The 16,380-nt window shown below is 36.7% G+C and overlaps 1 protein-coding gene across 1 annotated transcript; it reads left to right on the forward strand.

The window, feature by feature from the left end:
- Positions 1–7,666: 7,666 nt before the first annotated feature.
- On the forward strand, positions 7,667–16,193 carry LOC115971242 (uncharacterized protein C57A7.06). The gene is made up of 11 exons (XM_031091028.1): positions 7,667–8,137; positions 9,363–9,528; positions 11,133–11,608; positions 12,477–12,698; positions 12,782–13,117; positions 13,618–13,965; positions 14,039–14,119; positions 14,213–14,293; positions 14,379–14,762; positions 15,244–15,375; positions 15,597–16,193. The coding sequence occupies exons 1-11, from the start codon at positions 7,793–7,795 to the stop codon at positions 15,777–15,779; spliced, it is 2,754 nt and encodes a 917-aa protein (XP_030946888.1). The 5' UTR covers positions 7,667–7,792; the 3' UTR covers positions 15,780–16,193.
- The last annotated feature ends 187 nt before the right edge of the window (positions 16,194–16,380 follow it).

Below are 16,380 nucleotides of genomic sequence, written 5' to 3' on the forward strand. Positions count from 1 at the left end.
CAACAGATACACCATTAATTTTCTTGTCTCATAAAACCTCACAAAATCTTATCTCACAAAATCTGTATCTGTAATGAATCAAACCTCAGACCTCTCTTTATTGAATCAAATTTCAGGCCTCCATTGCAAGAGGAGAAGCACTATTATTAGGCTATAAATTCATTGATATATTGGGTTATTCTATTAAATCCAACTTTCATGTAAGTTTTACAAAGACAAACACAAATTTATGGGATTAAAAGTGGCAAGGAGTGAACAATTATAATACTAAATTACACTATAATTTAGTGGCTTGAATCATGCTTGATCAACCACACCAAAAAAGCCAGTACCCAAAGAAAAAACCAAGATCGCATGCCTTGACTAGTAAAATGAAGTATGCATTTGAAGCTAAAATTTGGAGTTCATATGCATAAAAAAGTGTTGTAGGACAATGATGCTAGCATGACATCTATAACAGGTCGGGTGTACTGAGGATTCATTTCTTATTTCCTCGTGAGGATAGATGGTGCAATTCAAGTGAGACATAATATTTATCCAAATTTTTATTCAATAGTAGAATATGGTGAACCTTTTCTTCTGAATTCATTAATTAAAATTAAATCAAATCTCTCCGAGTAGGATTCGAACCTAGGACCAATCAAATCTCTCAAAGTAGCTCGAAAATAACACATAAAACCCCAAAATAATTCAGTAATCTGGTTGTAGGTGATTTACTAAGTTGAAAGTTGTTGTTTGAGTTGTTGTACTGTACTGTTATTGTTTGATGCTTAATGAAATTTCTTGCTTATCTATTAAAAAAAAAAAAAAAAAAAGAAGAGGTGGCCACACACAACATAATAGTGTGTGTGGTGAGGAATTAACTTCACATATGCATGCTTCAATTCTTTTGGTGGTGAAAATGCATGATGTCTTCCATGTTCAAAGCTTTACTCAGTTTGCTTAATGTGGACATAATATTAACTTGTAAATATATCAGCAGGAGCTTTGAAATTCTTGGAGTCCCATCCAGTGAAACCAGCACAAATTTTTAGGGGGAAAAGCTGAGGCCTACTGCATCTAGAGAATCATATCTGCCTAGGGAGCCTCCCAGCCTTTCTCAAAAACTCACACTCAGACTCTCACACACACACATATGACATACCCCACTCAAAAACTTTGCGCCCAACACGCAAAGCCTACGTGCACTCATACATTATTCTTCTCCTCTGCTTGCACCATCCAATTCTTTCCAAAAAGTAAAAGGTGTTCACCGATTCAACTTACAAATTGGCCCCACCCCCAATAGTTTTGATCTAGGAAGAGAGAGGAGCATGTAGGCCCATGCCCCACATGTTGGTGGGTCCCAACTCCCAACATCATTGGCCTAAGAGATTCTTGATCCAATGGCTAGCATTGCATTGCGTTGCGTTGCATTGCATTGATAGGAAAAGAGGTTTTAGAGGCTTGTGTTTGTCTCTCTCTGCATTGAATCCTTAAAGAGGAGCAAAGGGTTGCTGGCTTTTTTGGAAATAAGGCAGACAACAACCTTTTTGGGTCTCTTTAGATATACTAGCATGATGGCATGGCATGGCTCGGCACAGATGTTTCTCTCCACACCCACACTTCGAATTTACTCATTGCTCTTTAAGTCCTATACCATGGTCATTAAATTCACTCTCTCCCTCACCATTGCACCTATAAATACCGTGTTTCTTCCTCTATCCATTTCAACTAAAGTTACACCCACCATACTTCAACGTGTGTACAGACTTGATGGGTGGGAAGCTCCTTGTTGGAGAAGCAGGGCACGTGCAATGCACTTGGCTCTCTCAGATGCCAGTTAACTCTTTGCACGTGCTCCCCTTCTCCAACATGGGTTCCTCACCCTTGTCTCTTCAACCTAGCTACCAACCAAGTCCCAACTGCGTGAACAGGTAATGCTATCACTCAATTTTTGCTTTTCTACCTTCTGTGTTTGCTTTAAATTGACAACTTCTTTTGAGGCCAATTCTATGCACATGTAGGTCTTTAACCATGTATAAAGCACGTAAACGAGAGAGAGAGAGAGAGAGAGAGGTGTTATTTTTATTTGGCTAGCTCTCTCATTGTACAGTTACATGAAATAGCTTGGTGACCACTGACCATGATCGTATCTTTTTCAGGTAAATTTTGACCTTTCACCAAAAGTGTGGTGCAGTTGATAATGTTATAAGACAATTGGTAGCGACTAAAGTAAACCAAAAACCTTATGCTCTCTCTCTCTCTTTCTCTCAGTTTTTAACTATTTAGGCTCCTTTACATTATATTGGTCTGAATTACTTACAATTGGTCATCATATATAATTTAACAGAGCAAATTAAAAGCCCCATTCAAGGAGTTATGAATAGCAACATGTACAGGACATTTAACATGAATGCAATATGATAAATAGATGAGCACACACAAAGATAAGCCGATAATTCCAGCACTGTCATCATTATTTTGCTATTTAACAAGTGATATGGAGGCAATATTTGGAGCAAATTATGTTCCTTGGATATATATATATATATATATTTTTTTTTTTATTTATTTAAGATAGGTAAATAGTGGAGGAGGAGAAGATAGAGTTCAAACCACAAAAAACATATATATAAATTATAATATCACAATGGATGTCAAAAAGGATATTAAATTCTTATAACCAAACGCTATTTTATATTGTGGGGACCAAAGGGACAAATGGCAAATTGGGCTTTAGGTGGGCTCTAATTGGGCCCAACTATAGATATGAGCAAGCTATGTAGGCCCACATGAACCAAGGAAAAAGGCCATTCGAGGAAGTGACTAGTCCGAGGAAGCTACAAAATTCACGGGTTAAGCCCAAACATATCGGTTCGAAAAAGGTAATAGTAATAGACCTGGATAGGTCTTGGAGGAAATTTCCTCGCAGAGATACCATCATCTCCACATTAAATACACGGTATCAACTACGCATACCGCATTAATGGCCAAATGACACCTAAACAATACCACCATAGCCTGTTACCTGCTCAGCACCACCTCGAAATAAGAGGAGGAGAAGGATGGGACAAGTATCATGGAGAAGAATCATCTACCATCCAAGTGGAGGGCAGGATTGGAGCATGGAGGCTATATATAGGAAGAGATCCCCTGTGTACAAGGATTTGATCTGGAGATTAAGAAAAAGAAAGGAGAGAGTAACAAGAACACAAAAAATTGTTGAACCTTGTCTTTGCATAAGTGTAAACCCTCATCAACGAGGAAGAAAAAATATAATCCAGTCTTATTTAACTCCCATGAGATTTGTTTCATCATATCTATTGTGATCAATTCTTTTTAAGAGCTATTGTTCAAGTTTTAATTGTTAGTCTAAAAATCCATCTCTTCAAATTAATTGTCCCGGATATCACTCTGGCCCAATCCACTTAGGATCCTCGGATTTTAGCTCATACATATATCATCTATGAGGTCTCTTCCATTTATTTTTTTATTAATTAGTAAGTTATAAGCATATTTAATGGATTTTAAATTATGATATTCTCATTCATTATTCACTCTTGTGACAGGTGGAAGTGAACAAAAAATAGTGTTCATTGGCTTATGTTGGCCAAGCATATATGTGTTCATTTTTAATATATATATATTGTAAGGACACGATTTGGTGACGAACCTAAACAGTATTGGGTTCGTACGTAAAAGGCCCAGACAATATGATTTGTAGAGCGTGGGTGTAAAGAGCTAGATTAACGGTGGTATCTACCTCCAAAATTTTCTTTCAAGCCCATACCATGTTTTCCTTCTCTTTTGTTGGTATAATCAACGTCTTTTCTTAAATCCCTAGTGTTACTCTCTCTCCCTCTCTTCTTCCTTCTTTCTCTTTAGTTTTATGTGTGTTCTCTTTCTTTTTCTCGATCCCCTTCTCCATGTTCCTCTTTTAGTTTATATACTCCCCTGCGCGATCCATCTTCACCGAACACGTGTAGATTGTGCCCGGGGGATTTCTTTCTGTCCCATCTGGCGCCTCCTGGAACTTCCTATGGGCAGCTGTAAGGCTGCTTTCCTGCTGCTCAGGTATCACCTCCACATTAATGCGGCCAGAGAGTTGGTTGAGAGGTCATTAATGCGGAGGCAGCTATAGTTTTAGATATTTGTTGGCCTTATCTCTTTCATCTTTAGTCGGCTACTCTACCCCTTGAGATGACCTACTTCTGAGGTCTGATCGTGGTGATACCACGTCCTGATCGTCTTCGGACGCGATCGTCCTCGGACGCATACTGCCGAGGAGGATGGCGTCCTCGGACGGGTGCACGACCTCGGATGGGCCACTGGCCCAACAATCCTCAACCAATTCTGAATCCTATGGGCCTATCGACCGAATGATCCCCACATATATATATACATATAAAGGTAATATTTAAATCTTATATATTAAAAAAGGTAATAGTTAAACTAATTATGACCGTTTGTCAATTGTGGATAATCATAATTACCACCCTTTTAATATTCCTGTAATGAAGGCATCTTCACTCCATATAAAAAAAATAATAATAAAGAAGAGAGAGAGAGAGAGTAACAAAAAAAGAAGAAGCATGAAGGCATGTGGTTTAGTTATATGACATTTAACTCACTTTAATTTTTTTTTAGTGATCAGTTCGGTTCATTTTGATCATTTTGATAAGGAGACAAATGTAAGTATCACCCATTGTTGCAAAACTTTAGAAGAAAAAAAATCATTTCTAACCATCAAACTTGCACCTTCACAAAGTCTACTCATTTGACTCACCATGTAGTGTTTTTCAAATATTTGTGCATGCAATTCACTGAATATTCTCTCATATCATAAGTAGAAAGCCTCTCCTCCCATCCCCTCCAAATTCCCCCCCACCCCTTCCAAAAAAAAAAAAAAAAAAAAAAAAAAAAAAAAATCTCCAACTAGACCAAAAGGAATGAACTGGACCCATTCATTATTTAGGTCAATATTTTGCATTATCATTTTAGTATCATAGTTTACAATAAAATGATAGAGGGTTGAGAGTTATGGTAAAGTTAAAGATGAAAATAATATGGTGTAAAATAAAAAGTGAGAGTGAAGAAGAAAAATAAAATAATAGTTGTAAGAGCGCAATTTGAGTCTTGAGCTCAAAAGTTAGAAGGATTTAGGCCTAAAGAGCCCAATACAATGAATTCGTAAAGAGTGAATTGGAAAACTAGGCTATAATAAGTTGGGTAGCAATTATAGTGGATCCAAATGATAATAAGGTAAAGATAGACTAGTTTTCTCTAAAGAAAATAGTCTTTGGCACAGTTCGAGGAGATCAGTTTTTATATATTTTTCTTGAAGTTGATTACAAGTACAGCTCTTATTGCTACAATATTTCTTTCTCAATTTTTCGATCCCTTTCTCTCAGGGCCTCCCTTCTATTTTATACTTTCTTTTTCCTTTTATCTTTGCCCTCCACGTGTAGATTAGATTGTTGATGTTGATCCCTATCACATCAACACCTCCATGAAGTTTCTGAGGAGTAGTTGTAAAGCTGAAAACTATTGTCCAAGTATCATTTTCTCATTAATACGGCCAGAGAATTAGCTGCAAAGCATTTAATGCGATGGTGGCAGCTTTCTCTTATATATTTCATAGCTCTCATTTGTCCTGTATGTTCATGATGCACATCCTTATCGATAGAAGTTCTTGGAATGTCACTCTAGATGACAGAACACACCTTCTGACCTCTGCTTCGCTTAGCTGAGGAGATACTCCTCCTCGGCCTACCTTCCCGAGCCTTCTCAGTCATAGCTTGCTCATGAAGTTCTAAGTCTTACATCTTCATTACTGTTTATCTATCCTCGGACCAATAAGTGTCCTCAAACAAAGTCTAAGGCCTAACATATATCTTAGGCCCCTTATCCCTACAATTGTAAAATGGTGAAAAGAAAAAAAAAAATTAATGTACAAAAACTAATTGACAAATAAAGTGCTATTATTTCAATGCGACCAAAGCCAACATCTTCAAACCAAATTAAATCCATGTGGTCGTGGTGAGAAAAGAAGCTATTATAAAAGAGTCCTAAGCCTAATTTATTTAATAAGAATTAATCATTCTAATTTATATTAATTCTTTATTTGGTTTAATGTCAAAATTCTCATTCATTCCAAATCAAAATTTATGCATATTGGTGCATTTGCCAATCACCCATATAGCTAGGGGCATGATGAGTCCTTACACCAAAAAATCAAAATCAAAATAGCTTAGCTTGTGTGGATATCTTTGATTGGCAAATGCATAAATCTCATTGGATCAAGGCATAAACCTTGAATTGCGATGGCTTGGAAATTTTGATACTAAACCAAAAAATGAATAGCCTTTGAACACAAGTGAAGAGCATGCAATTCATTGAATATCATCTCATATCATAATTTGTAACCCTATCCTCCAAATTCTCTTAAAAAAAAAAAGGATAAAAAATTCTAACTAGACAAAATGGATTGAATTAAACCAACTATGATCAAACTAGTAAGTGGGTTGATCATTATCCAATTAGTATTGTCTAATCTAATTGATCAAAAGGGGAAATGCAAATAATTAGAAAATGCTTTGATAAACATTTTTTTTCTCATTTGTTAAGGGGATAAATTATAATTTGAAAAATATCACATAAAGATTGATTGACAATTATAATTGATTTTACTATGCATAAATTATATCAAATCAAATAAGTTGTGAAAAACTTATATTATATGTGTGTGTGTGTGTGTGTGTGTGTGTGTGTTGGGGGGGGGGGAGGCCTGAAAAGAGAGGATCATTGGGCAGAGTTCACCCAAGGGACAATGGGGCTCAACTATTCATCAGATCAGGCTTAGTCCAGTCAAGATAACCCAGTCAAAGAAACCGAGGAGAGCGGCTCACTTAAGTAGTCCAAGGGGCAGATGATCCTCGAGGGATTGAGGACAAACCACCAAACCCAAAGGCCGAGGAAGGAAGTAGAGACATGCAAGCAAGGGAAAAAGAAAGTTTTTAGATAAAACACCCATCACCTCCACATTTAATGCACTATACCAACTCAGCCCACCACGTTCATAGTAGAATGACTCCTGAACAATGCCCCTATAGCCCACAGCCTACTCTATCACTACCAACAAGGCAATGATAGGACAAGTATCCAAGTAAGGATTAGCGACTGTCCAAGTGGAGGGCTGTGATGTAATCCAAGCAGCTATATAAAGGAAGGAAGCTCTTCTAAGAGTGGGGATCGGAAAAAGTTGGTAAAGAGTAATAGAGAGAGAAAGTAATTCTTGTCAACCTTATTTCTTTAAATTACTGAACTGAGATTACCAAAGGTATTAAAGGTTGATCCTAGCCATTAACCTCTACCAAAGGCCTTTTTTTTTTTAAAAAAAAATGCTAAGTATTTTTAACACACGCATATAGAGAAAGGGTATCTAAGATTTAGGCTTTTTTGAATATATACAATCACTGTAAATTTCTTTAATCTACCAAAGGCCTTAACTCAACCCATTCGTGATCAACTGCTGGGCCAAACCAGTTTTGCCCCCTACGATATATATATATATTAAATAGAATGAGTCATTGTCGGTTTGAGATTCGTGGATCTACTTGCACCCGTCAGTAGGATCCGATTTTCAAATATCCTTATATCCCAAAATCCGGTCCATTTGATTCGGGTCCAAAACACGAGGTTTTGCGGTTTTGCCCTCCAAATTGTAAAGCAGGTTACGCATCAGGCCGCTCCAAGTCCAAGCTAAAACCTCTCTCTCTCTCTCTCTCTCTTTCTGCTATCTCTCTCAGCCATGGTGGAGACGAAGCGAAAAGGGAGAGACGAACCAAAGCACAACAAGATGAAGAAGCAAAAGAGTTTGGGCTCTAAAACCCTATCGACGAAGAAGAAGAAGTCCAAGAGAAACGATGTGAGGAAGGGTCCTCGCTTGCCTAATTCACTGCGCAAGGAGATCGAACGCTTAAACCCTAGCACCCAGTTGAACAGCGAAGACGAAGATATCAATTCCGATGAGGGAGAGTTTCCCACCGATGACATTTACGAGTACGAGGAGAAAATCCCCCAGGAAGAGTCCAGGAAGAATCGTCGGTTCGACCCTGTGGAGAACTTCGAATACGAGCTTCCCGAAGATTTCGAGGTTCTCTTTCTCTTTCTCTCTCTCTCTCTTAAACTATGGTGCTTTCTTTCTTTTTTTGCATTGTGGAACTTGAATTATTATGAGTTTTTTGAATTTCTGTGCTTTTGTTTAGCTGGGAATGTTTTGTGGTTTAAGGTTCTAGTTCTTTGAGATTAATGAGCCTTTTGAGGTTCTCTTAGTTGGATAGTACATGGTATTTGATTTTTGTTATTTGGGCATAGGTATAAAGGTGTTTATGCATTTGTGGCTGCATAGTTTTTGGCTTAAAAAAAAAAAAAACTGTCTTTGAGTGCTTTAGTATAGAAGTGTTGCTTTAGTTGTGATTATGGAATTGGGTTCTAAGTTTTAAAAAGAGATTTGAATAACGATGTAGATTTTGAGTTGGAAAACTCAGCTCAAGATTTAGAGCTTTGGCAAGGTTTAGGAAATCTGCTGAGATTTCACTATGCTGACCTTTTAATTGGGAAAGTTGACTGATATTCTATGGTATGCGGAAGAATTGAAATGATTGGGTAATGTGATTCAAATTTAGCCTTTAGGGTAAAGTTGTGTTTGAGTGCGCACGCACACACAAAAAAATTGTGAATTATTTGCCTATCGCTGGGCATGATGTGATGAATTGAAGTCGAGAGCAGATTTTTCTAAATTTAAATAGACAAAAGAAGGTGAAAATCTATAAAATAACAAGATTTGTATTAGGAAGTCAGTAGCGGTAAGGGAGAGTGCCTAGACTAACTGTAAACCAAAAGTCTCTGGTTCGACTCCTAGTTGAGGCATTTTGTGATTTACTCGATGCCTGCTCAGTGGGGGTGTGTAGGCATCTGGCGTTTTACCCCTCATGGATGGTCCCACTGGCCCATACCTTGATGGCGTTCCTTGTAAAACAAAGAAATAAAAAAAGAAGTCAGTATGCATAAATTTTTTTGGGATCTTTATTATTATTATTATTATTTTGTGTGGTTGGCTGGTATATCTATGATCTTGCATTGTGGAGAATTTATCTTTAATAAAGACGGCATTTGTTAGCTAGATTCAACCCACAGTCTTATTCTTGTATTGAAGAAGTAACCTTGCAAAGAAGAAGTTTAGTCCAAGTAAATTGTATTCCTTGGTCTCCACTGTCTTGTTTTCTTATTGCAGAATAGCATCAGCTATCATGCTGCTTTCCAGTTCATTTGTTAACATGTGTATTTATGTATACTTTTCTCTTTTCTTGCTTATGTAGGATGAGAATGTGCCATCAGATGATGATGAGGATGAGGATGGTGACCTCATGGATAATGGAGGAAACAAACTTGAAGATTCCCATGATGAGATTGAAGAGGATGATGATGGAAGGCATGTCAGGATGTTGGAAGGAATCACTGGAATGCCAAGTGAGGCTTTTGAAGGTAAGGTGGTGTGTTAAGAATCTTAATTAGTAACATTTGAAGTGTTTTGAATAGTGTAGTCAAATGCTCTCTATGCACTTGCCTTGGGTCTTGGGTGAGGCAAGGCGTCTTTGGTGAGGTGCTCACCTTTTACACCTCAGTTGAGGTAACATGTACAAGAAGGGAATGTCTCGCTACACAAATGACTATTATTTATTGTATTTAAACAACACTAAACTGTGTTAATCCTTTAAACTGGAGCATTCTTGTTGAATGATTATCTATTTTCCTAATACAAAGGAAGAACAAATAAGGCCTAAATATCTTAGGAGTAACAATCTTGTATCTCATGAACACAGGCCTTGAATCAAAATATTATTTCTAATTAATAAATTGGTTTGCTTCTTTAACTACATGTTGCATTGTAGGTTTCAATAGCAAGGTTGTTGTCCTACAAAACCATAAGGTTTTCTTCTTTGGTGTGGAATGAACGTGATGGTGATAGAGTATGATTATATTTGTTAAATTAAATTGGAGAATTATGCTTTTAATTTCATCTCTCCACTCACATAGACACACAAATATGGGGTGGAGGTTCAAGTTATGCTTGTTGTAACTCTATGTAAAATTACATCATTCAATAAATTTTTATTGGATTTTTTTTTCCAAGCCTACTGTTGGATTTGATGTTCCCATCCTGCTTATAATGGATGTCAGAATTCGTGTCAATTGTATCTTTTGTTATCCCATCTGAACCTCATGCCTTACTCTAAATGTAAGATCTAAATATATCTTTTTAAGAGAAGAAGTTCTTAATCTCCAATTGTGCTGATATTTGGAAAGAGAATGATGGATATGTGGAGGTCATGTGATTCAACAGTGTGTGTGTGTGTCAAAATATTGATCTACTGCAAAGTTATTGAGTGGTGTAACATTGTTAAAAAGTTGCATCAGGGCCACTCACATGCACACTATACAAACTAGATTAGATTTTGACGCAATGCTTTGGTTAGGTAAGCGCCTTGGGCAATGTTTAGGACATGGTGCCTTGAGGTTGTTTTTCACTGGTTATGTTGGGTTTCTTGACAATGTCATAGATTTGATAAGTAATATGGACCTATAACTACATTGGTGTTGAAGCAATTTCAAGGGTTATGGCTTGTAAAGAACAGCATGCTTTTGTTGAATTGAAATTACACTGCACTGCAAGATGTGTGTAAAAGAAATTTCTAGGATTTGTATTATGAAAGAAAATGAAAGTTAAATATTGATGTTTTCAATGTTAGTATGGTTGGAATGTTTTGGATAATTTTTTGTCACGCATTGTATTTCATCTTGTCAAGTTTCTATTACTGAAAAATAAATGTCTATATTTTCTTGAGAGAATGTAGCATATACATCCTGTGTACATTTGCTTTTCTTCTCCAATAAATTATTTATAACTTATATTAGAAGAAAGTCTGCGTCTGTGTATGTGTGTGTATAGCAATTCTGCTTGTATTTTACTTAAAATGAAATGTACCTTTGATGGGGGCATTTGGGAATTTTTCTTGTGGCCATTAGAAGTCAATCATCTATCTTTTTGAGATGTTGTGACCTGATTTCCCTTAACTTTATTTGTACAGGGAAGAAGAAGAAAAATAATGTTGTTATATCTGAGGCATATCCAGAGTCCGAATATAATCCTACTCGTGATGTTTTGGATGGTGATGGCCACATTAGCATGGAAGACCTTTTAGGCACTCTTCAAAAGAAACCCGGGTTTGGCAAACTTAGAAAGATAATGGATCAAATGAAGAAATCTGAGGCTATTGAAGCTCCCCTTCCAACAGTAATTCGGGAGAAGATGGAGAGGCAGGCAGCATATAAAATATCAAAGAAAGACATGGCCAAGTGGGAGCCCCTAGTTAAGAGAAATAGGGAGGCACCTACCCTATATTTTGATGAAGATACAGACCTGGGGTTTTCAACTGTAGGAGCAATAGCTTCTGAATTTGAACCTAGAACTGAATTTGAGAAGAAAATGGCATCTTTAGTTTATGATGATGATGTTATGGAAGCTCACAAAAAAGATGGTTCCAGGCTTCTTGAATTAAACCAGGTATGGAAGTTGTATATATACTTTGCACATTGAATTTGGTGTCCTATCATATATAATATCTGGTTAACATTGTCCTCTCCTTTCCTTACTTTTTAAAAATGTGCTTGTTTTCATGGTGCTGTTTAGTAAAAGTTACTGATTGCCTGAGCAATTACAACCTAGGGTATCATTGCAATTGTTGGGGTTGCATATTTTGTTGAATCTTTTCAATGGATTTGGTTATCCCATTCAGAGTGGATTCAGTATGACAAGTATCTTGTCACCTGTGTGAATGGGCATGGGCATGTGGAAGATCACAAGCACATGTGGATGTTAAATAAGATGATATAACATTTAAATGTTTTGTTTTACGCTTTAGTGTAATAGTTGGATTTTCCACATGGAGTAAACTAACTGTCTCTAAAAATATCTGCATTTAAATCAAATAAAAAACAAAAGTGTCTAGAAAGAAAGAAAAGCTAAAGCCAATGAGCTCTAGCTTGAATGGCACTTTCACCTTTCTCGATGGAAGGTAAGGTCATAGGTTTAAGACTAAAAAGGAGCGTGTGTAAACTTTGATTGAAGAGTTCATTTATAACATTGTTGGAAATAGATGTTTTACAGGGAAAGGTTGATTCTTATGGAAGACTAGAATCAGTCTTAAAAATATCCCATCTCTAAAAAGAAACAGGGAGGATATTATAAAATGGAAAAGTGTTGTAAAATTGAAGGATAAGCAATCCGTAGCCACTTTAAAGTGATCTAGACAACTGTGAATTAACTATGAATGTCATTTAGAACTTTGATACTCCTGAATTTTTGCAAGATCTCTTGAATTACAGGTTTTGTGATGTTTGTTATATTTTCAATGGTCAACCTTGCTTGGCAGGTATCTGTGGAAGATGAAAAGGAGCGCCATAATCGTATTGCTAAAATGCGCAGCCTTCTTTTCCGTCATGAAATGAAAGCAAAACACATAAAAAAGATCAAATCCAAAACATACCATCGTTTGTTGAAGAAAGACAGATTGAAAACAGCAGCTGCACTGATTGAAATGGATCCAGAAGCTGCTAAAGAGCAGGCAATGAAGCAAGAGTTCAAACGGGCAGAGGTAACTATAATTTAGAGAGAATATATAACACTCCAGGTTCAAGTGTTTGTTGCTGATTCGTTTCTACTTTTGAATTGATACAGGAACGCATGACACTGAAACACAAAAACACCTCCAAATGGGCAACACGCATTCTACAGCGTGGTTTGCAAGTCCAAGATGAAGGTACTCGAGCTGCTATAACTGAACAGCTCCAACAGCATGCTCTTTTGACTAGAAAAATGAACTCTATGAAAGACGGTAGCAGCAGCAGCAGCAGTGATGACACCAGTGATGAGGATGATGTAGATGAAGATTCTTCTGTTTTAAAAGAGGGTAGGGCATCCAAGTTATTGGGAAAAGCAACAGAGAAGACCCTCAAAATATTAGAAGAAGAAGATGAAGTGCCTGATTCAGGAATTTTTTCTTTACCTTTCATGGTAATATTTGGTGTTCTCTTGTTAGTTTTCTTAAGAAGTTGTACTGTATTCTTCCACTGGTGGTATTAGCTTCAATGGACTAAAACCACTGGTTCAAATCCTACCCCTTGATGCCAGAAATTTTTTAGAAAAGTGGATTTTATTCTAGCAGCACTCTTTCTAGCTAATTTCTAGGGGTTGGTTGGGGACCATGACTTATGAAGCGTAGGTCACTAGTTTGAATCTCTCCCTTTTCCTCCCCTTGGGGTCAAAACTTATCCAAAAAGAAAAGTAAAGAACAGAAAAGAAAAAGAAGAAGAATCATTACTCTGCTAGCTATATTTCATGTTTAAAAAGGGCAGGGGCAAATGAAAAGCACCAAATTCACAGAGAAGAATGTAACTTTATATTTCTTCCTGTTTCTGCTTCATTGCTTTGGACCTTAAAATATAAGTTGTTGATTTGTTCTATCTTTTAATATATACATCTTTATAATTTCTCTTTAATTTGCTCTTGGGTAGGAGCGTGGACTAAAGAAAAGAAAGGAGGCAGCTGAAGAAGAAGCTAAACTTGCTCTTCAAGAGTATGAAGTGTCAATGAAGCAGCTGGACGATCCAAGTCGGGCAGAAAATTCAAAAATAAAGGCTTCAAGTGGTAGAAGGGTATTTGGTGCAGCTAAAATACGTGCTCCAGAATCAAGAGATGTGATTAAAACGGATAATTTCTATGCTAATAGTGATAGTGATGATAACTTGGAGGCCAAAGAAAATATTTTTGATATGGAGAAAGACGGAAGTAGTGATATGCAGAAGGATGTTCATGTTGATTCTGTTTTACCTAATGAGTTTCGTCAGGATTCTGTTTTTAAGGTAACTTGACTTCTTTGAGCAATCCTCCTGTTTTCTTGTATGTTTCTTGATCCATAAATGTGAAAATTTGCAGAGCTTTGATGATATTGTTAGAGATCCAGGTCCCAAGACAACATATGACGTTGCTATTTTTGCATCAGACAAATGGAGAAAGGTTATTTTTGCCATAAATCTTTTATTTTTTAAGAATTAAGGATTTTCTTTCTTTGGGGGGTGTCTTACTGATGACTATGCAAACAACGAGCAGATGGAAAGCAGAAACAAAGTGGATGCCAATAGCAAAAAGTCCCCGGTGGCTGTTGAACCTGAATATAATCAAGATTTACAGGTATGATCTATTTGCGTTTTCTTAAAATATTTGAACTACTATTTAATACACTGGTTGCCTCTCTTACTTTTTTATTTGGTTCTAGGAGCCTGTGAAGGAAGTGGGTGAAAACAGTGATACAGAAAGTGAAGGACAAATGGTGGATGGGATTATTTCATTGGATCCTAAACCGACTTATGAACTCCCTTCCCAGACAGAGCTGATTCGCCAAGCTTTTGCTGGGGATGATGTGGAGGAAGATTTTGAGAATGATAAACAGGAGATTCTGAATGAGGAAAATCCTGAACCCGAAAAGCCAGTCTTACTTCCTGGCTGGGGCCAATGGACTCGTGTACAGAAAAAGAAAGGCTTACCTTCTTGGATGCTGAAAGAACATGAGAATGCCAAGAGGAAGAGAGAAGAAGCTCTTAAGAAGAGAAAGGATGCACATCTCAAACATGTTATTATCTCTGAGAAGTTAGATAAAAAGGTTTGTGGTCTTAAATGCATCTCAGATAGCTATACTGAAATTTGATATGATTTCTAAATGCAACTACAGATTTATGATTTATCAGTCAATTTGAGTTACCATCTAAAATTAAGCAAGTCACCAGCCGTTGAGATTCACTAGTTTTAGAGTGGTCACTTAGAACGATAATTTCTATGACATCTAAGGGTGTACATGTTTCTGGTGGTAATTATTAATGGATTAACATTGAAGATCAAAGAATGAGTTATATTCTTCATATTTAGGTAGATATATGGCTTAGTGCTTCAGGCAATCCTTTGGGGTTATGTGGTGTATTGAGGTAAAAAAATTTTCTTGTTAACCTTCTAGTGACTCGAATTCTGTTATTCAGCTAATCATATAAAGAATCTGCTTTACTATGCCTTTCTCTGCTGATCAAATGAGTGTTCATTTTTTTGATTGGTTCTTTTTTTTTTTTCTTTTTTGAATTTTGATTTGGCAGGCTGAGAAACTCCTTACAAAAACATTGCCTTACCCTTTCACATCTAAGGAAGTTTTTGAGCAGAGCATCCGCATGCCCATTGGACCTGAATTCAACCCAGCAACTGCAGTTGGTGCTCTTAATCGACCTGCAGTAAGTATTTCAATACAATTTTACATATTATTCTCTTTTTGCGCACATGAAGATATTAAATGAACTACCAGATAAGAAATAGTTATTTCCAATGAAGAACTTCTGCCCTTCTACATAAATCTTTTTCTATTCCCCCCCTTCCCTTGAATTGGCTGATTTGTACAATTATTTTTTCATTTGCCTGTATTTCTCATTTCTCTACTTTGAACAATTATGTACAGGTGGTGAAGAAACCTGGTGTGATTATTAAACCAATTGAGTTCAAGGAAGTGAATCCTCACGAAAATAAGGAGGATCACAAATGGAGTGGACAGAAACAGAAGATGAAGAAGGGTAGAAGTGATGGCAGCATACCGAGAAAAAAGATGAAGAAGGCAGAGGGCAAAACCAAAAAAGTCAACTGAGACACTCTTGTTCGTCAGAATTTTGCTCCCGTATTTATTTCTTTCTAATCTAAACAGGTTCCCAGTTTTCCATGTTTGGGGGACTATTACACCAAAAGAAAAAAATAGAAAAAAGGAGGGAGAAATAAAGAGAAGGAAGAGATCTTTATATAGAATTGGATAGGAATATCTGTGGATTTTGTCTTGTATTGAGGGTTAAGTTAAGAGAGAGAATTTGAGAGGCTTATAAATCCGTGTATTTGCAGGTAAACATTAGGCTTTTGTCATATCTTTAATTTAGTGATTCAATTTTTACCTGAAATCCCAGTATGTTGTGAAACTGATTGTAGTCTGGCTAACACAAGTGACAGTTGTTATATGCCAAAATAAACTACATCTTTGGCCATTTTACTTAATAACATGTATATTTTAAAATTCTTTGGTCAGATAGTACCGTAAAAGCTATTTGGTTAAATACCCATAGTGGTCTCGTCTCTTGAAGAGAGAAGTCCCATTATGGAACTGTCTCTTCTCCGAGATCATTTGTTGATCTATGGTGATGTTTATGCTTTATGGAGTCTCATATTTAGATTGTTTAAATCCAATGGCTACTACCAAGAAA

This window comes from Quercus lobata, chromosome 12, assembly GCF_001633185.2.
Source record: "Quercus lobata isolate SW786 chromosome 12, ValleyOak3.0 Primary Assembly, whole genome shotgun sequence".
Classification (NCBI taxonomy): domain Eukaryota; kingdom Viridiplantae; phylum Streptophyta; class Magnoliopsida; order Fagales; family Fagaceae; genus Quercus; species Quercus lobata.